The sequence below is a fragment of the Papio anubis genome, chromosome 11 (genome assembly GCF_008728515.1).
Source record: "Papio anubis isolate 15944 chromosome 11, Panubis1.0, whole genome shotgun sequence".
Lineage (NCBI taxonomy): Eukaryota > Metazoa > Chordata > Mammalia > Primates > Cercopithecidae > Papio > Papio anubis.
The window spans coordinates 17,922,700-17,944,241 of record NC_044986.1 but is presented as its reverse complement, the minus strand read 5'-3'; the positions used below and the strand labels follow the sequence as shown (position 1 = coordinate 17,944,241).

The following is a 21,542-nucleotide window of genomic DNA, read 5'->3' as shown; positions in this document are numbered from 1 at the left end:
AATGTGACAAGGTGTATTTGTAAAGTTTTACTTTAGCATATGGGACAAACAACTTGAGTTAAAATCTGTCTATATTCTTGTGATGCCAATTTATTTCTTTTACTACAAAAAATAAGGGGCTATTACCAATGAACATGTGAAAATTAGTTCTCACTACCTACCACTTATGCAGAGCTTATTATTGACAGATTCAAATTTCCTGATATTTAGAAAGTACTGGTATTTGATATTATAATTCTGTTGCTTTTTTTCTTGCTTAAGACATATTATTTTTAGTTCTTACAATATAACCTTGAAATGTACTTTTTTGAGATTGCATATTTCAAGATTCTTATGTTAGTGTTCGTTTTTTCTTGCCTATTATTATGAATAATAATGATTGAACTAATAATTATTTTGAATGCGTGATGAACTTAGACGCATTCAAAAGTTCCATTTGCTAAGGAATGTGATGCTAAGTAGCATGCCCTGTAAATGAAGAATGTTTTGCTTTATCAGAAAGCTGAGCTTTAGCAAGATTTTAAAGGTGGAGACTTCTGCAAGGTGACATTCAATTATGCATATCTTTATATAAAATGAATTCTGAGTCATTGCAGTTATATAAACTTAAGACAACCTTTCTTTGGCAAATAAAGATCGACAAATTCATTCACTTTATAGAGATATCTTGGGTCAAATGATCATTTACTTATCGGAAATGGCTAATGAAATGTTACAGTGATTTATGGTGTGCTGCAGGAAATTTTCATGATATAGTTATTTATCTTACATAAGATAATGAACTGCCTATCCAGGTCATTTACTGAGTAATAGTTACTTTAAATGTTTTATCAGCAGCTTCGTTTTTCTGTTTTCCTCCTCTTCCTCTCAGATTTTTATCATGATGAGTTAGGGAGTAATATTTCATTTTAAATGACTTGTCTTGACTATAGATAGTTCAGGGATATAGGCAGAATTGCTGTCATGTGAAACACAGTTGTTAATCTGAAATATCTATGTTGAATTGACTCCTGCTGTTATTATCAAGAGCTGTAAGAATGTTTTAGCTTTTTGCTTATCAAAATATTTTTCAGAATAATATATGAAATATACGCTGATCACAGTGTGAAGCAGCATGTGTATTTTTATAATTAGAAACATTATTTATTAAGTACCATCTTTGTTTCAGGCACTGTGCAGATGATGGAAGATAGCAATCTTTAATGAATTTTGTTTAGCAAAATTTATTGATTACCTACTATGTGTACAGTACTTGGGCAATATGAGATTTATTGTCATAACAAGAATTTATATTTAAATTTTATTCAAGAAACATTTGTCGAGTGTTTACTATGTGAACTTTATTGTATTTGTACACTGCACACTTTTCTACGTGTATGGCTATCTTTTAAGATCTCTAGGACCATGTACACATCATAATTAGAACATATACTGGATACAAATATCTTATTTTCGTGTTGCTAATGTGCAAGGTGGAGAAACATTTTTCTCTGTCCTGATACTCTGTAATGTTAAAAAAAAAAAAAAAAGAACGATGGGGAGTTTTGAAATCATTTCACATTGTAATATAATATTGGTAGCTTAGTATTTTGGAAAATATGTGTGTATATATATATTAAAATAGAGGTGTTTATAATCTAAAAAAATTTGTAAAGATTAGTAATTCGGATCATGAATATATCACTTTTTAATATAAGAATAACATTTTAAAATTGAGTAATTATTAAGGTTATAAATATGCTAAAGATGTTTATTTCAAGCTAATTTTGAAATATTACTTACAGCATTAAGAATAGTTATGTGGTATTTGTCAATTTTAGTTAAATTTTAGGCCCAAGCATCATATTTTATTATTTTTGTTTTTTATTAATAAAATTATATGACATTAATTTATCTAAAAATCATATAGAAGCCCAAATTTATATGTAGAGGTCTAAGCTAAGAGAGAGGCAGTTACTCTTCTCTAAGTCTTTTTGCTAAGTCTTGTTATGAAGACTTCACTCAGACTCTATATACTGTTTGTTGATTTTATTTTCTATTTTCACAGTGCAGATAATGGCAATTTATCTTTAGAATCTTAATCTTTCAACTGATTACACTGATAGTAGTAATAGTAATAGAAGCAGCAGCAGCAATAACAGTATGTTAAGTTTTTAAATAATCCTGCCTTATCAGATAGATAATTATATCTCCATTTTATAGAAGAGGAAACTGAGGTTCGCGAAGGCTAAATAAATGATGCCAATCATGTAGCTAAACATAAAACCTATGTTTTAAAAACAGTGTTCTGTTCTACATCATTCTCCAAACTATGCTATAATTGTTAATTATTCTTAGTACTAAAACTCATTAGAAAGGCAGTTTTATATATATCTTCAAATATAATTTTTAATAATAATGAACCATTTGCTAAGGAACATGGCATATTTTTACATCTAACTTTCTTTGAATGCGTCTTTTCCTGTTGTTTACAGAAAGTATCACCTTGGGTAGGCTTGCGCAAGATCAATATATCCTACTGGGGATGGGAAGACATGTCTCCTTTTACAAACACAACACTACAGTGGCTTCCTGGTGAACCCAATGATTCTGGGTTTTGTGCATATCTAGAAAGGGCTGCAGTGGCAGGCTTAAAAGCTAATCCTTGTACATCTATGGCAAATGGCCTTGTCTGTGAAAAACCTGTTGGTAAGTAGTCCAGTAAATTAGCATTCCTTTAAAAGTATGTTTCCATCCCATCTTCTCATTCCTTCCTTCTAGGGTGTAGTCTGATTCTCTGATATTTATGTAAATTTTATTTTTATACACATTCTTCCCCACTTACTATTAGTGATCTCAGCATTAACTTGTGAAAATAACATAGTATTATTATTTTATGCAATCTCTGTTGGTTCAAATAGTGAGATTATGAATATATGGTTGTAGTTACTTACAATATAGCAATAATCTATTCTTAATTCATTAATGTCTTCCACTTATGATAGTGTTTGGGAAGATTTGTTTAATTGGGACTCCTTTTACTCTTGTAGACATATTATTTCAGTTATCAAGTAAAAAGAAACATTTTTGTTACATCTTCTGAAATGGATTTTTGTTAAGTGAGAAAGGAATATGAAATTATTTTCTTTTAAATGTTATATTTTTATCATGGTAAAATATGCTTAAAACTTACCACTTTAACCATTTTAAATGTATTTTAATGCCAATTCAATAGCATTAAGTACTTTCGCACTGTTGTACAAACATCATCACCGTTTATCTCCAGAACTTTTTACATTTTGCAAAACTAAAAATATGTACCCATTAAACAATAACTCTCTGTTTCCTCCACCCCACCCCCTACAGTCCCTAGCAACTACTATTCTACTTTCTGTCTCTATGAATTTACTACTTCAGGTACCTCATATGGTGGAATCATATAGTATACGTCCTATGTGACTGGCTTATTCCCTTAGCATAATGTCTTTAGTGTTTCACCATGTTGTAGGATGTATGAGAATTTCCTTCCTTTTTAAGGTTGAGCAGTATTACATTATATGTATCTACTACATTTTGTTCATCCCTTCATCTATCAGTGGATACTTGGGTTGCTTCTACCTTTTGGCTCTTGTGAGTAATGCTGCTATGAATGTGAGTGTATGAACATCTGTTCAGCTTCTTGCTTTCACTTCTTTGGGGTATATAGCCAGAAGCAGAATTGCAAAATCATGTGGCAATTCTATGTTGAAATTTTTGAGGAATCACCATACTGTTTTTCTCAGAGGCTGTATACATTCCCACCAGCAGTGAACAAAGGTTTCAGTTTCTCTGCATCCTTGCCAATATTTATTTCCTATTATTTTAAAATAATAGTCGTCCTAAAGGCTGTGATAAATATTGTATCTTGTGTAATATTTTATGATAAGCTGTATTTTTATTCTTTGTTTATATCAGAGACATGTTCACTTATGGGACATTTACTTTGTAAGATGTGGAATGTTATGGAAAACATTGTGGCTGGGAAAGTAAACACTGCTAGTATACAAACTAGGTCATAGGTTACATTACTACTTATAATATTTAAAATTATACAACTTTACTTTGTAAATAATTAAAAATATCAAAGAAGTTGTACATTTTCAAATTTAATAAAAAATTTAAGAAGTATTAATATATCACCTTTGTTTTTATTTACCTGATCATATTATAATGCCAAAGTTGGCTTAATTGAAACATGCTCTGAACAGCAAAGCAAAGAAAACCCATACAATTGTGTTAACATGAAGTTAAAAATGAAATTATTGTATTTGTTTATTTATTCCAGTTAGTCCAAATCAAAATGCGAGGCCATGCAAAAAGCCATGCTCTCTAAGGACATCATGTTCCAACTGTACAAGCAATGGCATGGAGTGTATGTGGTGCAGCAGTACAAAACGATGTGTTGACTCTAATGCCTATATCATCTCTTTTCCCTATGGACAATGTCTAGAGTGGCAAACTGCCACCTGCTCTCGTGAGTATTTATCTAGAGTACTTTTCATTTGACAGCAACATAAATTACTATTCTACGATGTAAAGAAGAATTAAATATTTGAAGGAGTTTCAGAAAATGAGAAAAAATATTGCTACAGCTACTTTTGAAACCAACTGGTACTGTTAACCTCTGATTTTTATTATATCATCATTTTGCATTCCACTATCTTACCCTAAATATTAACATATTGCCACATATGTACAGCCCCTTTTCCCTGAACTGTGTGTATGTTGCAGACAGCATAACACTTCATGAGAGTGTTCACCTCAAACGTCACAGATTGCTTTGGTGAGCCTTTTTAGTGTATTTTAATCTAATACAGTTCCCATGTCTTTTCCTTACATGACTTTGATATTTTTGAATAACCTATACCAGTTGTTTTGGAGGTTTCTCAATTTGGATTGTCTAATTTTTCCCTCATGATTAGATTCAGGAAAGCATTTTGGGGCAAGAATATCGTATCAATGTTGGTATATCTGCTGCAAGTATAGAATGCACAGTTTTGACATCACATAGAGTTATGTCAGCAGTACTGGACTTGCTATGAGTTGTACTCCAGGAGACAAATCTTGCCCCTTACTGGTCTCTCATGTTTTCTAAGTACTATAGGATAAGGCTGCACCTGAATGAATATTTATTTATTTATTTTATTTATTTTCTTTTAGGTGTCTTTTTAAAATTATTATTATACTTTAAGTTCTAGGGTACATGTGCGCAATGTGCAGGTTTGTTACATATGTATACATGTGCCATGTTGGTGTGCTGCACCCATCAACTCGTCAGCACCCATCAACTCGTCACTTACATCAGTTATAACTCCCAATGCCATCCCTTCCCCTCTCCTCCCCATAATAGGCCCGATTGTGTGATGTTTCCTTTCCACATGTCCAAGTGATCTCATTGTTCAATTCCACTATAGGTGAGAACATGCAGTTGTTTGGTTTTCTGTTCTTCTGCAGTTTGCTGAGATGATGGTTTCCAGCTGCATCCATGTCCCTACAAAGGACACAAACTCATCCTTTTTTATGGCTGCATAGTATTCCATGGTGTATATGTGCCACATTTTCTTAATCCAGTCTGTCACTGATGGACATTTGGGTTGATTCAAGTCTTTGCTATTGTGAATAGTGCCACAATAAACATGCATGTGCATGTGTCTTTATAGCAGCATGATTTATAATCCTTTGGTGCATATGCCAGTAATGGGATGGCTGGGTCATATGGTATTTCTAGTTCTAGATCCTTGAGGAATCATGTACTGTTTTTCCACAATGGTTGAAGTAGTTTACAATCCACAACAATTAATAAAAGTGTTAGATGTTCTCCGCATCCTCCAGCACCTGTTGTTTCCTGACTTTTAATGATGCATGCCATTCTAACTGGTGTGAGGTGGGTATCTCATTGTGGTTTGATTTGCATTTCTCTGATGGCCAGTGATGACGAGCAGTTTTCATGTGTCTGTTGGTTGTGGCCGTATGCTGCTTTTGACAAATGTCTGTTCATATCCTTTGCTTACTTTTTGATGGGGTGGTTTGTTTTTCTTGTAAATTTGTTTTGAGACACTGTAGGTTCTGGATATTAGCCCTTTGTCCAGGTGAGTAGATTGCCAAAAAATTTTCTCGTTCTGTGAGTTGCCTATTCCTCAGTGGTAGTTTCTTTTGCTTTTATTAGAAGCTCTTTAGTTTAATTAGATCCCATTTGTCAATTTTGGCTTTTGTTGTCATTGCTTTTTTGGTGTTTTTAGACATGATCCTTATCCATGCCTACCTGGTGGTATTTTCGGTTTCTTCTAGGGTTTTTTATGAATTAGGTCTAACATTTAAGTCTCTAATCCATCTTGAATTAATTTTACATTATAAGGGTAAGGAAAGGATCAGTTTCAGTTTTCTGCTTATGGCTGTAATTTCCCAGCACCATTTATTAAATAGGGAATCCTTTCCCCATTTCTTGTTTTCTCAAGTTTCAAAGATCAGATGGCTGTAGATGTGTGGGTATTATTTCTGAGGACTCTGTTCTGTTCCATTGGTCTATATCTCTGGGCATTTTCCTTTGTTTTTGGTTACTGTAGCCTTGTAGTATAGTTTGAAGTCCAGGTAGCATGATGCCTCCAGCTTTGTTCTTTGGACAGGATGGGTCTTGGCAATGTGGGCTCTTTTTGGTTCCATGAACTTTAAAAGCAGTTTTTTCCAATTCTGTGAAGAAACTCATTGGTAGCTTGATAGGATGGCATTGAATCTATAAGTACAGCAGGCAGTGGCCATTTTCACGATATTGATTCTTCTATCCGCAGAGCATGGTATGAACCTTCCATTTGTTTGTGTCCTCTTTTATTTCATTTAGGCAGGTGGTTTGTAGTTCTCCTTGAAGAGGTCCTTTACATCCCTTATGGTTGGATTCCTAGGTAACAGGATTCTCTTTGGCTTGGTGATGAGACCATTAGCGTTTGGCTCTCTGTTTGTCTGTACTGGTGTGTATAAGAATCTTGTGATTTTTGCACATTGATTTTGTATCCTCAGACCCACCGCTGGGGTTGTTTATCAACAAGGAGATTTTGGGCTGAGATGATGGGGTTTTCTAAATATACAATCATGTCATCTTAAACAGGGACAATTTGACTTCTTCTTTCCTATTAACTGAATACCCTTGATTTCTTTCTCTTGCCCGTTGCTAGCCAGAACTTCAACACTATGTTGAATAGGAGTGGTGAGAATCCTGTCTTGTAGTTTTCAAAGGTGCTGATTTTTGCCCATTCAGAGCCTGATATTGGCTGTGGGTTTTGTCATAAATAGCTCTTATTATTTGAGTACATTCATCATGCGGGTATGAGAATTTTTATCATGAGGCTGTTTTGTCAGGCACTACCATCATTGAAGGATAATCATGTGGACATGCTTTGGTTCTGTTTATATGCTGGATTACGTTTATTGATTTGCACATGTTGAACCAGCCTTGCATCCCAGGGATGAAGCCCACTTGATCATGGTGGATAAGCTTTTTGATGTGCTGCTGGATTCGGTTTGCCTGAATGAATATTTAATACTGGATACTGTGTGGTAAGAGTGTCTTTGCTTACAAACACAAATGGCACAGAATATAGGTGCCAAGGGAATTGCATAATGCTACTGGTAGCACATGGTAGCCTTGTGGGAACTTGAGACCATGTGAAACTCTTTCTGCTTGGGAGAAGAAAGTACTGATCTTAGCTAGCTTCTTCATAGCAGAGAATATGGTTTATCTTTCCACAGTCCACTCTTTGACACTGCTGCTCATCAAAAATACACCTTTTCAGCTGAATTAATTGGAATTTCAGATTTGGAACAAAAAAGTAGAAAGTAGTGTTTATTCCTGCTGCTCTCATGACCTGTTCTCAATGTTGGTTGCATTCATTCATATCCCACTTATTGGTATCTGTCCATCTTGTAATTAATCCAGACTTTATGTCCTTTTTTTGGGAATAATATACTTTTCAGGGGCCCAGTAGTTACCATTCTACCACCATAGAAAGCTGTAGAATCACCTGAGATAAAGTTGGTATTCAGGTTTTTTTTTTTTTTTTTTTTTTTTTTTTTTTGAGATGGAGTCTCGCTCTGTGGCCCAGGCTGGAGTGTAGTGGCCCAATTTCAGCTCACTGCAACCTCCACCTCCCTGGTTCAAGCGATTCTCTTGCCTTAGCCTCCGAAGTAGCTGGGTCTACAGGCATGCGCCACCATGCCCGGCTAATTTTTGTACTTTCTTTAGAGATGGAGTTTCACTGTTGGCCAGGCTGATCTTGAACTCCTGACCTCATGATCTGCCCGGCTCGGCCTCCCAAAGTGCTGGGATTACAGGCGTGAGCCACCGCACCTGGCTGGTATCCAAGTTTATGTCCATTGAGGATGCTTTGATTTGAACAAAGCAAAATATCAGTTACTTGTTAAAGTCCAAACAGACAAATAAAATGAGAAGTTCTTTTGGTTCTTTTTCAATTCCCTTCTTCTCAACATCTGAGTGTCTAGGAAGCTCACAAAGAAAATAGGAGCAAAAGTCCTTAGATTTTTTTTTTTCTTCCAATACTTTAACCTGCAGTAAACAGGATTTGAAATGAGTGAATCTAACATGTTGGTATGTTTTTTCGAGGTTCCAAAGAAATTGTAGTTACAGTTCAGTCAAAGGAGACAAAATAACAGCCACTTGCAGTCCAGTGTATCTATTAAACTCAGGAATATGTTGTGGTTGAAATGTATTCAATGAGATAGGGAAAGCAACAGTTTCCATCTCTACACAGGAATTCTCTCCAGGGGATCTTTATCGCAATTCTAATTCCTTTCTCCTAACAGTCCTAAGTTCTCCACTATGATCATCTCTCTTCTTTTGTCATATTTGAAACTTTTAAAGGTCAAAGGTCCATTTTAGGTTTTTGTATCCGTCCACTGGTTTCCCTGTGTCCCTTTCTCTCCAGGAAACAGTCACTTGGAGTTTTCCTAGGAGTGCAGGCCATAACACAGCTTGTTTCTATAACCTTCCTAAGTATCTTCAGGACTTTCTTACTAGATCATTGACTTTGTTGCAGTCCCTCCGTAGGCGCAGCCACTGGCAGCCTGACTGATGAAAATACAAACAACTATCCCAGCAGCAATATTTGTTTTCTGCCTGTCCACTCTTCCTTCCTTCCTTTTGAGCTTTCTTGTTTTTCCTCTGAGAGGCAACCCATTCTAGTTAGCAATTATAGTAATGATATGGCTCCCATGAGTGGAGGAACACCAGGGCTCTTGTCTCACGTTGAATTAGATTAAACAACACAGACACACGTGGAGTGGTTTTAAGGAGCGGAGAGTTTAATAGGCAAGAAAGAAAAGAGAAGGCAGAAGGAAGAGGCTCGGCCTTACAGAGACAGAGGGATGGGGGCTCCACAGCTCAAAGAGGAAACCCCAAGTGTGGTGTGTACCAGGCAGGTATATGTAGAGGCTGGAGGAGTCCGTGTCTGATTTGCATAGGGCTTAGGGGATTGGTTTGACCAGGCATTCATTCACGTAGCCCTGGGAAAAAAACTGGCCTTCCCACCCTAGCCTTTTAATATGCAAATGCAGGGTACCATGATGTTCTACACACGCGGGGATATGTGGGGCAAGGGCAAGAGGACAAAGGTAGGAATCGCCATGTTAAGTGGACCCAGTTTCTAATGGCTTGCGTATGCATACTAAAGGTTGCGGCTTGGCTCTAAGAGCCTGGACTTTTCTGTTAGACAAGCAACGCTTTTGGAGGTGTTTTAAAAAGAAATGAAAACTTTCCAAGGATCCCTTTTCTCTCTATCTACCTAAAATAATTTCTTAATAACTTCTATCACAGTAACTTCATAATTCTGAGATCCCTGTTGGTGGTAAGTCTACTATGTTGAAGCCTATAAGTGTGTGGCCCTTAGGCAACATGGTCACCCAGTTGATATTAGTCCTTCTTGCCCAGATGAGTCATCTTCCCATTTAGAGGTAGCCACTACTTGAGGCAATGCACGTAGAGACCCACTGACTTTCTAGGCCTTTCATCACTCCCAGCGGTCCAGTCAAATACGTATTTGGTCCATAGTGGGCACCACTGTTGCTTGAAGAGCTAAGGCAAAACAGTAACACAATGCAGGCTAGAATCCCAGCTGCAGCTGTTGTGTTCATTTGTTTCTTCAGGCTCTTGGCATCAAGTGGAGAGATATGCCTGGGATGGGCATGGTTGGATGTATTATGGGTTGAGCTCCCTGTTGATATCCCTTTTTAGGGATTGTGATAAGGAATGGGGGTGTTGTACCTGATCAAGTGTGTGGCAGTGTAGTGGTTTCAGGCATAAAATGGCCTTTTTAGCACAGCAGAACATTTCAAAACTGGGAGCCAGCTGCCCAGGAGAGTTGAATACAAGAGTTGAAGACTTGTGGGGAATGAGACAATGAGCGCCTTCTCCTGCCTCGATAGTCATGGTTGTCTCTCCACAAACATTATTGTTCAATGAATGAAGCTAGCATGAAAGATTACATACTGTTTGACTACATTTAGGTATAAAGTTCAAAAATAGTCAAAACTACACTATGTTGTTTAGAAATGTGTGTTTAGGTGGTAAAACTATAGAGTAAGGCAAAAGTTTGTTCTCAAAAATGTCAGCTAGAGGATGTTGCTGGGAGAAGTTTAGGGGTGCCGATTAGGAAATGAGACAAGAGAGGCAGTGATCCACTGCTAGGCTTTGTGCAGGTCCAGTGTGTGTGTGTATAATAATTTATTAATCTTATATTTTTCTTTATGTAATTGTATATGTGTTATATTTCACAGTAAAAAAGGCTAAAAAGTAGGGAAAAAGTGGTTTGTGAAAGTCTAAGCTCTTACTCTCTTAACAACTTTCTAAAAATTATTTAGAATTAAGCTTATGTTCTCACAAGTTTTTCTTACATCCCATTCCTTCTCATTGGTTCTACTTTTTTTGTTTTCTCACAATTTTTTGGTGGTGTAACACACATAACGTAAATTTTACCATTTTAACTGTTGGTAAACAATCTTTAGTAAATTTTTTCAAATAAATTTGTGACATAAACTTTTGAGTCTTTGCATGTCTAAAAGTATACTTTTCATTTTCACTTGAATGATAAAATGGCTAAATGTAGTATTCTAAGTAATTTTTTCCTTGGAACCTCTTTAGCATTCAGTGTTGTGGATGAGAATGCCAATGCCAATCTCATTTTCATTCCTTTGTGGAACATCTTTTTTATCCCCCCTTTGGGAGCTTTTAAGATTTTTTTCTTTCTTGTTGGCATTCTAAAATTTTTCATGGTTTTAATTCAGTTTTTCAGTGATTGATGTGGTTCTTTAAAATTAATTTTTTTTTGCAGTTTTTCATTGAAGAAAATCATTTTTAGATTTTTTAGATTTTCTCATTGGCTCTTTAAATCTGAAGAGTGGTTTGTTTCTTCATCTGCTAAAAATGTTCTGTAATGTCTTAAAATACATGTTTTCTTATCTTTACTCTTGTTGCAAATATTAAAATAGTTGCTAGAACGTCTAGATATATCTTAATATCTCTTAACTCTATTCATATTTTTTGTGTTTTTGTTTGCTAATATTTAGCTATTTTTCCTTTTATAATCCTTTACTTGGGACTTTTTATTTAGTTGAAATAAGTTTTTTGAAAACACTGTAATTATATAGTACAAATATAAAAATTGTTGTAACTGATTTTTTTTGAGAAGGTTAGTGAAACATAATTCACTATTTTAACACAGGTATGAATTAAATTTCTACCACTGACAAATCAAATAATGATAACTATATACTGCTGGTGGAATTGTCAGCTAGGCAAGCATACATCAGATCTTCAGGTCTGTCATTGTGTCTCTTGTTTTTGATCTTTTGCTTCTTTTGTTTTCTTGATTATTATAGAGGCTTCATTGTCTACTTCTACCATTTGTTCCTTGAGCAGGTAGTCTAGTTTGCTATTTTTTCTTCTCTGTAGTTCCGTTCTCTGTTCTGTTGTCAAGTTCGCCTTTCCGGAAGCTGTGTATAGATCATTTGTGCTGATAATGTCCAGGACTACTCTAACAGTTATTTCTATTCCACAGGGTTTGTTTGTTTGTTTTGTTTTTTAGAGACAGGGTCTTGCTCTGTCACCCAGGCTGGAGTGCAGTGGCACAGTCTTGGCTCAGTGCAATCTCCGCCTCCTGGGTTCAAGCAATTCTCCTGCCGCAGCCTCCCGAGTAGCTGGGACTACAGGCGCCTACCCCCATGCCTGGATGATTTTAGTGTTTTTAGTAGAGATGGGGTTTCACCATGTTGGCCAGGTGGTCTTGAACTCCTGACTTCAAGTAATCTGCCCACCTTGGCCTCCCAACATGCTGGGATTACAGGTGTGAGCAACTGCGCCCGGCCTCCACAGATTTTTTATTATACACCTGTGTGTCGTTGTGGGGAAGAAGGGCATTGGACATTGCCTCAAGGAGACTTTGTATTTCTGGAAGTAGTAGTTACCTGGCAGTGATCCACTATCTGTGAATAACGAACTCCTTCATTGTTTAATTTTTCCCATGTTTTTAACCAACAAACATTTGTAGAGTAGTGAAGAAATGCCAGGAAATACAATAGGGACTAGGAGTACAATGACATTCTTGTTCAAAATACAATTTAAAAGTAGCTGAGTGTTACTCTTTCGTAGGTGTCAGCTTCTCGGCAATGGTTTTAGTATGCTGTTGACTTTAACTTTTTAACTTTTCAGGATAAATTATATATATTTACATTATCGTTTTCTACTACACACGTCTATTCATTTAACATTTGAGTCTTTAAAATACTTTTATACTTATCAACAAAACTTTGTATTGGAAGTGGTCTTTTAGTTGCCTTCAGGAAGTTGCCTCAATGTTCATTTGAGGTTTACTGGTAAATAGAAATTAAGGGAAATTTTTCTTTGGAAAGGAGAAACAAATAGGATTTTGCAATATTTTACAGTATTTTTCAGTTATAATATTGTGATATCATTGTTTAAAATTCACAAATTGAAGAGAGGAAATATATATTAAGACAATTTTTGACTAATGGTTTCTGGGAAAGCTTTGCTAATATTTGGCGTTATTAATAATTGATATATTTTGGATAGTCAGATATTCTACTTGTGAAAATGAATTCCAGGGCAATGTTTAAAGCAATAGTAGGAGATTTAGTCCTAAAAGTATAAAGATTCAAATGAAAATGCAATTAAATTGATATAGTAAAATAGAATAATACACAACTTGAGGATAAGGTATTATCTCACAAATCTATATTTTTTTCAGTATTTGTAAGTTTATGTGTTCAATTTTAAACACTTTCACAATTAAGGAAGGTAATCATTTTTAAAATTTGATGACAATTTCTTACAGGTTGGTTTTTTAATACTCTTACCCGTTTGAAAAACCATATTGGATATTTTACAACTTGATCTTTTGAAAAGCCAAAAATAAATAAAATAAAAAGGATTGCTCCAATTACTCATATTTCATACAAGTCCTTATACCACACGTAACTTTAGGAACAATAGCATAGCCTGCATAAGGTTTCTCGTATCTTATTTTCTATAAGAAAGAGAAGAAAAATTAGCATATGTCAGTTTTTGAGTCCCTGCTAAATAGTAATTAACTTTCTGTTAAAATGCATGTTGCTTTCTACTCTTGAAAAACAAAATCAACATTACCTTATTTAATATCTTTACATCTGAAATGAAATCCAAGAGAATTATGATGTTGCTCTGAACTTGACATTTTTGAACTTATTATTAAAGGCTAAATCTAATAGATAAGCAGAACTAGAGGATTAATAGTTTCTCGTTGTCAGTACGGAAAACCCAGGATTCTGTATGTAAGCTAAGGTTTCCCCAGCCGTTTGGAAACATGAATAAGAATGTTGTATTGAGAACAGTTCAGATTTAATTTGTCCATAATGCACCTTAAGATATTTTAATGATTGTCTTTTCTATTTTTTGGTTTTGAAATTTTAGTCCTATAAGGACTATTTATTTATTTATTTATTTAATTTTATTTTAAACGGAGTCTCGCTCTGTCGCCCAGGCTGCAGTGAAGTGGTGCCATCTCGGCTCACTGCAAACTCCACCTCCTGGGTTCACACCATTCTCCTGCCTCAGCCTCCTGAGTAGCTGGGTCTACAGGAGCCCACCACCACGCCCGGTTAATTTTTTTTGTATTTTTAGTAGAAACGGGGTTTCACTATGTTAGCCAGGATGGTCTTGATCTCCTGACCTCGTGATCTGTCCGCCTTGATCTCCCTAAGTGCTGGGATTACAGTCATGAGCCACTGCGCCTGGTCTTATTTATTTTTTAAATTAAATTTAATTTTTAAAATTTCAGTGGCTGTAGGGGTACAATTGTTTTTTAGTTATATGGATGAATTGTATACTGGTGAAGTCTGAGATTTTAGTGCACCTGTCACCTGAGTAGTGTACATTGTACCCAACATATAGTTTTTTTTTTTATCCCTCGTCTCCCTCCTTTGCTCTTCTGAGTCTTCATTGTCAATTATACCACTCTGTATGGCTCTGTGAACCCATAGCTTAGCTCCCACTTATAAGTGACAACACATACTATTTGTTTTTCCATTCTTGAGTTATTTCACTTAGAACAATGCTGTTGGCTCCATCCAAGTTGCTGCAAAAGACATTATTTTCTTCTTTTTAATGGCTCAGTAATATTCCCTGGTGTACGTATAACACATTTTCTTTATCCACTTGTCACTAGATTGTCACTTAGGTTGGTTCCATATCTTTGCAGTTGTGAATTGTGCTGTGATAAACACATGTATGCAGGTATCTTTTTGATATAATGACTTATTTTCCTTTGGGTAGACACCCAGCAGTAGGATTACTGGATTGAATGGTAGATCTACTTTTAGTTTTTCAGGAAACCTTCATACTGTTTTTCATAGAGGTTGTAATAATTTACATTACCACCAGCAGTGTATAAGCTTTCCCTTTTCACCGTACCCATGCCAACATCTATTGTTTTTTGACCCTTTAATAATGGCCATTTTGTCTGGGGTAAGGTGATATCTCATTGTGGTTTAAATTTACATTTCCCTGATGATTAGTGATGTGGAACATTTTTCACTTTTGTTGGCCATTTGTGTATCATCTTTCGACAAGTATCTATTCATGTCATTTGTCTACTTTTTGATGGGATTATTTGTTTTCTTGTTGCTGATATGTTTGAGTTCCTTGTAGATTCTGGATAGTAGTCCTCTGTCAGATGCATAGTTTGCAAATATTTTCTCCTGTCTTGTGTGTTGTCTGCTTCCTTGGATAATTATCTATTTTGCTGTGTAGAAGCTTTTGAGTTTAATTAGGTTCCTTTTATGTATTTTTGTTTTTGTTGCATTTGATTTTGGGGTCGTAGTCAAAATCGCTTATGCCAGTGTCCAGAAGAGTTTTCCTTAGGTTTCTTCCAGAATTTTTATGGTTTCAGGTGTTAGATTTAAATCTTTAATCCATCTTGAGTTGATTTTTGTATATGGCGAGAGACATAGATCCAGTTTCATTCTTCTACGTGTGTTGACCCAGTTATCTCAGCACCATTTATTGAATAAGGTATCTTTTCCCCAATTTATGTTTTTGTATAATTTGCCAAAAAATCAGTTGGTTGTAAGTATTTGGCTTTATATCTGGGTTCTCTATTGTGTTCCATTTTTCTGTGTATCCCCATTTTTCTATGTATCTTTTGATTACCATAGTCTTATAATACAATTTGAAGTCAGGTAATATGATGCCTCCAGATTTGTTATTTTTACTTAGGATTGGTTTGGCTATTTAGGCTCTTTTTTCGTTCTATATGAATTTTAGGATTATTTTTCTAATTTTGTGAAAAATGATGTTGGTGATTTGACTGGAATTGCATTGAACCTGTAGATTATTTTGGGCAGTGTGATTATTCTCATGATATCATTTCTTCCAACCCATGAATGTGGGATGTGTTTCTATTTGTTTTTGTCATCTATGATTTCTTTCAGCAGTGTTTTGTAGTTCTCCTTGTAGGGATATTTTACCTCCTTGGTTAAGTATATTCCTAGATATTTTATTTGTTGTGAAAGGGGTTGAGTTCTTGATTTGATTCTCAGGGTGGTCATTTTTGGTGTATAGCAGTGCTACTGATTTGTGTACATTGTTTTACTGAATTGATTTATCAAATCTAGGAGTCTTTTGGACAAGGACTCCTTAGGGTTTTCTAGGTATATGATCATATCAAAGTCTTTAGGGTTTTCTAGGTATTCAGTATAAAATCACATCATAGTCTTTAGGGTTTTCTAGGTATACAATCATATCATTGGCAAAAAAGGATAGTTTGACTTCCTTGTTTCCTATTTGGATGCCCTTTATTTCTTTCTCTTGCCTGATTGCTCTGGGTAGGATTTCCAGTACTATGTTAAATAGAAGTGATGAAAGTGGGCCTACCTATCTTCTTCTAGTACTTGGAGGTAATGCTTTCAACATTTTCCCATTCACTATGATGTTTGCTGTGGGTTTGTCATATATGGCTTTTATTATTGTGTGGTATGTTCCTTCTCTGCCTAGTTTGTTGAGGGTTTTTAATTATAAAGATATGCTGGATTTTAATGAGTGCTTTTCCTGTAATTATTTGAGATTATCATATCACTTTTGTTTTTAATTCATTTTATATGATGAATCATAATTATTGACTTGCATATGTTGAACCATCCCTGGGATGAAACCTACTTAATCATGATGAATTATCTTTTTGATGTGCCATTGGATTCAGCTTGCTAGTATTTTGTTGAGGATTTTTTCATTTATGTTCATCAGGGATATTAGTCTGTGGTTTTCTTATTTTCTTCCCTGATTGTGCTATCAGGGTGATACTGGCTTCATAGAATGAGTTAGGAAAAATTTCCTTTCTCAGTCTTTTGCAACAGTTTCAGTAGGATTGGTACCAATTCTTTGAATATCTAGTAGAATTCGGCTGTGAATCCTCCGACCCTTGACTTTTTGGCTGGCAAATTTGTATTACTGATTCAGTCCCACTGCTTGTTATCGATCTGTTCAGGGTTTTGATTTCTTCCTGATTTAAGTTAGAAGAGTTGTATGTTTCTAGGAATTTTTCCATTTCCACTAGATATTCTAGCTTGTATGCATAGAAGTGTTCAGAGTTGTCTCAAATGATATTTTGTATTTCTGTGATGTTGTTTGTAATGTCTCAATTTTCATTTCTAATTAAACTTATTTGAATCCTCTCATTTGTTAATCTAATTAATGGTCTATCAATTTTATCTTTTCAAAAAGACAACGTTTCATTTCATTGGTCTTTTGTATTTTCTTGGTTTCAATTTTATTTAGTTCTGGTCTGATATTTGTCCTTTAATTTAATCTGCTAGCTTTGGGTTTGTTTTGTTCTTATTTCTCTAGTTCCTTGAGATGTGACATTAGGTTGTCAGTGTGTGATCTAGCAGACTTTTTGATGCAGGCACTTAGTGCTATAAACTTTTCTCTTAGCACAGCTTTTGCTATATTCAAGGTTTAGATAACTTGTATCACAGTTATTGTTCTTTTTGCACAATTTAAAACTTTCCATCTTGATTTAATGTTAACCCCAAAATCATTCAGGAGCAGATTGTTAAATTTCCATGTATTTACATAGCTTTGAAGGTTCCTTTTGGAATTGATTTCTAGTTTCATTCTGCTATGGTCTGAGAAGATACTTGATATGATTTTGATTTTTTTTGTTTGTTTGTTTTTGAGACAGAATCTTGCTTTGTGGCCCAGGCTGGAGTGCCGTGGCACAATCTCGGCTCACTGCAACCTCCGCCTCCCGGATTCAAGCAATTTTTCTACCTCAGCCTCCCGAGTAGCTGGAGTTACGGGCACATGCCACCACACCCGGCTAATTTTTGTATTTTTAGTAGAGCAAGGTTTCACCATGTTTGTCAGGCTGGTCTCAAACTCCTGACCTCATGATCCACCCGCCTTGGCCTCCCAAAGTGCTGGGATTACAGGCATGAGTCACCATGCCTGGCTGATTTTTATTTTTTAGAACTTATTGAGACTTGTTTTGTTGCCTGTCATATGGTCTATCTTGGAAAATGTTCCATATGCTGATGAGAAGAATGCATATTCTGCAGTTCTTGGGTAGAATGTTCTGTTAATATCTGTTAGGTCCATTTGTTCTAGAGTGTAATTTAAGTCCAGTGTTTCTTTGATGACTTTCTGCTTTGATGATCTGTGTAGTGAAGTGTTGAAGTCCTCCACAATTATTGTGCTGCTGTCTATCTCTTTCTTAGGTCTAGTAGTGATTGTTTTATGATTTTGGGAGCTCTAGTGTTAGATGAATATATATTTTAGATTGTAATATCTTCTTGTTGCATTGATACTTTTATCATTATATAATGAACTTCTTTGTTTTTTTCTTTACTGTTGTTCCTTTAAAGTCTGTTTTATCTGATACAAGAATAGCTACTCCTGCTTGCTTTCGGTTTCCATTTGGATTGAATATCTTTTTCCACCCCTTTACCTGAGTCTATAAGAATCTTTAAATGTTAGATGGGTCTCTTGAAGATAGCAGATATTTCGTTTGTGGTTTTTCATCCATTCTATCAATCTATGTCTTTTATGTGGAGCATTTATACCATTTACATGTAACATTAATATTGAGATGTGGGGTACATTTCTAGTCATCATGTTGATTGTTACTTAGTTACTTTGTTTTCCTCATTGTGTTATTACTTTATAGGCCCTGTGAGTTTTATACTTTCAAGAGGTTCTATTCTGGTGCATATTGACCTTTCATTTTCAGATTTAGAACTCCTTTTAGCTTTTGTTGTAGGGCTGGTCTGTTAGTGACAAAATCCTTAGCATTTGCTTGTCTCAAAAGACTTTATTTCTCCTTCATTTATGAAAGTTAGTTTTGCTGGATACAAAATTATTGGCTGGCAGTTATTCTGCTTAGGGAGGGTAAATAGAGAACCTCGATCCCTTCTGGCTTGTAAGGTTTCTGCTGAGAAATCTACTATTAGTCTGATAGGTGTTTCTTTATAGATTATCTGATACTTTTGTCTTAGTGCTCTTAGAATTCTTTTGTTCATGTTGACTTCAGATAGAATGATGACTATATACATTGGTAATGTCATTTGCGCACTGAATCTCTCAGGAGCTCTTTGAGCTTCTTGTATTTGGGTGTCTAAATCTCTAGGAAGGCCAGGGATGTCTTTCTCAAGTTATTCCCTCAAATAAGTTTTTCAAATGTTTTTCTTTTTCTTTTCCCTCAGGAACACCAGTGATTCTTAGGTTTGCCTGTTTTACCTAATCTTGTATTTCTTGGATACTTTGTTCCTTTTTAAAATTATTTTTTCTTTATTTTTGTTTGATTGGTATAATTCAAAAGCTTTGTCTATGAGGTCTGAAATTATTTCTTCTACTTTGTCTTAGAGTAGTATTTGTCTAAGACAAAGTGTTGTTAAAACTTTCCACTTGGATTTTGCAATTTTCTAAATGTGCCTTTCATTTCCAGAAGTTTTTTTTTTTAATGTTTTGTTAATATTTTTACTTATATCCTGAATTGTTTTTTTAAATTTTCTTATGTTGGTTTTCACCTTTCTCTTTTATCTTCTTGAGTAACATAGTAGTTCTGAATTCTTCGTCTGGCAAATCAAGGATTTCATCTTGGTTTGGATCTATGCTGAAGAGCTAGTTTGATCTTTTGGCGATATTATAAAACCCCAGTTTTTCGTATTGCCAGAATTATTTTTCTGGTCCCTTCTTACTTCTGTGGCCCTTATAATTATTTTTGAATTTATTTTTGATTCAACTGTGCTTTTTTCATTTCTTTTTTTCCCCTTGAGGATGTGACTTTAATGTTTGTAGTTTATTTTAATCTAATTTGGCTCTTGTTGCTTTTAGTCGTGAAGACTCTGTATGAGTTCCTTGGTTATAGAGGGCCTTTTCATGGTGGCTTTCTCAGATGCTGGATGTAGTAGTGATGTGCTCCATTTATAAGCAGGTTCACTGTCTCCTGTGGGGTTGGAATGGCAGAGATATCATGAAGCTTATTTCATTTGCCAGTGGTGTGACTTTTTTATTTATTTATTTTTTCTTTCCCCAGTGTTTTATTCACTGGGTTGAACAATTCAGACTTTAGGTCAATAGGTGGTGTCCACAGGTAAAATCTGGCTGTTGCTAAAGCAGGTATCATGATCCTTTCTTAAAAAAAGATAGTTTTAAAATAAAACTTACTGTCTTAGGAAATACCTGTATAACAATATTAAAAAATTTGATTTATTAAGGGTGAGTCTCACTAAAGATTTACTTTCTCCTCAGATGATATATGATACAAATCATTACATGATAGTAAATAATTGGAATGCCAAGCCAATATTACTAATTAGATATTTTCCCTTGTGTCCTATTGATAGCATAGTAACCCAATATACTTTTGAAAACAATTAGAATAAACTAGTTAGCAATACTGTGGGTTAACTAACCATAGATATATGATAAGTATTTTAAACCAACAAAACTAAGGAGGGATATGGTAAATAGTAAATGTTCAGTTATCTAAGGATTTAAAAAACTGTGTCATTTAGCACTGTGTACTGTTGAAAAAATGTAAGATTTTAAAGGAAGACTCTGTGTCAATGAATTATTTATCTACAAATTTAACATTAGCCACTTTTATTTAATGACTCAAAGAGTATTCTTCCTTTTTTATTTCTTATTAAGAAAATACAAGAGATGGTACTTAGTCTCTACCTTCCTATGAAGGTATGAGATCCTTACCCCTCAAAGGATTGACAACTACAAATAATGTTATAATTGGTAAATTTTTAAATCCAATATCCTATTATCTGTGCACAGTCAACGATATCAAGTTCCTGATGTTCACTGAGAAATTTGTGCCATTGTTGTTTGTAGTTTTTCTTAGGAATGTTTTTGTTTCCAGTAGCATTAAACACTGAGTGGCAGCTAAGCCATTAACATACAATGAAATTGAGTCTGCCAGAAATCTACCATTTTTTTCTTCCATTGTTTTTTCTTTCATGTGACCAGAAGACATCATTCATATGCCTTGTATGTCTGTCACTATCTTCTATTTATAAATAATCCCCAAGACAAAATATACTATTCCTAGCTAAATAATAGTAAAAGTAACTATGTAAATATGAAAAGTCTCTCAGCTTAATGTAAGATGCTTTGGTTGTTAAGTCAAAGTTTAAAGTATTTCATAGCAATGGCTATGACTGTGATGTTTTGACTATAATGTCTGCTTATCTTTGACAAACATTACCATATTCATAGGCTTTGTTGAGTCTCATAGGTTATACCTGAATCAAAAAACAAAAAGACAAAAAACCAACAACAACAAAGGTTGAGTATCAGCAAATGAGCCATGGAGTGTTTTATAGCCTGAAAATTAGAATGTGTGCTCTGGTTGCCTGGCTGAAGGAGAGTACCAGGTTTTCATGTTCCCACCCAGCTTGGGTTTTTGGATGAGATTAAGTTTATTCATCACATAGTAGCCAAATACTAGTATCTTGGACCCTTG

The 21,542-nt window shown here is 34.9% G+C and overlaps 1 protein-coding gene across 6 annotated transcripts in view; it reads left to right on the top strand.

Moving 5' to 3' along the window:
- Nucleotides 1-21,542, top strand: part of ATRNL1 (attractin like 1) — an 832,634-nt gene that overhangs the window by 187,526 nt on the left and 623,566 nt on the right. For all 6 annotated transcript variants that reach the window (XM_017944361.3, XM_017944358.3, XM_017944357.3 and 3 more), the window contains exons 16-17: nucleotides 2,475-2,688; nucleotides 4,304-4,492. In XM_017944361.3, coding sequence (XP_017799850.1) covers nucleotides 2,475-2,688; nucleotides 4,304-4,492 — 403 coding nt within the window. The remainder of the gene's footprint in view (nucleotides 1-2,474; nucleotides 2,689-4,303; nucleotides 4,493-21,542) is intronic.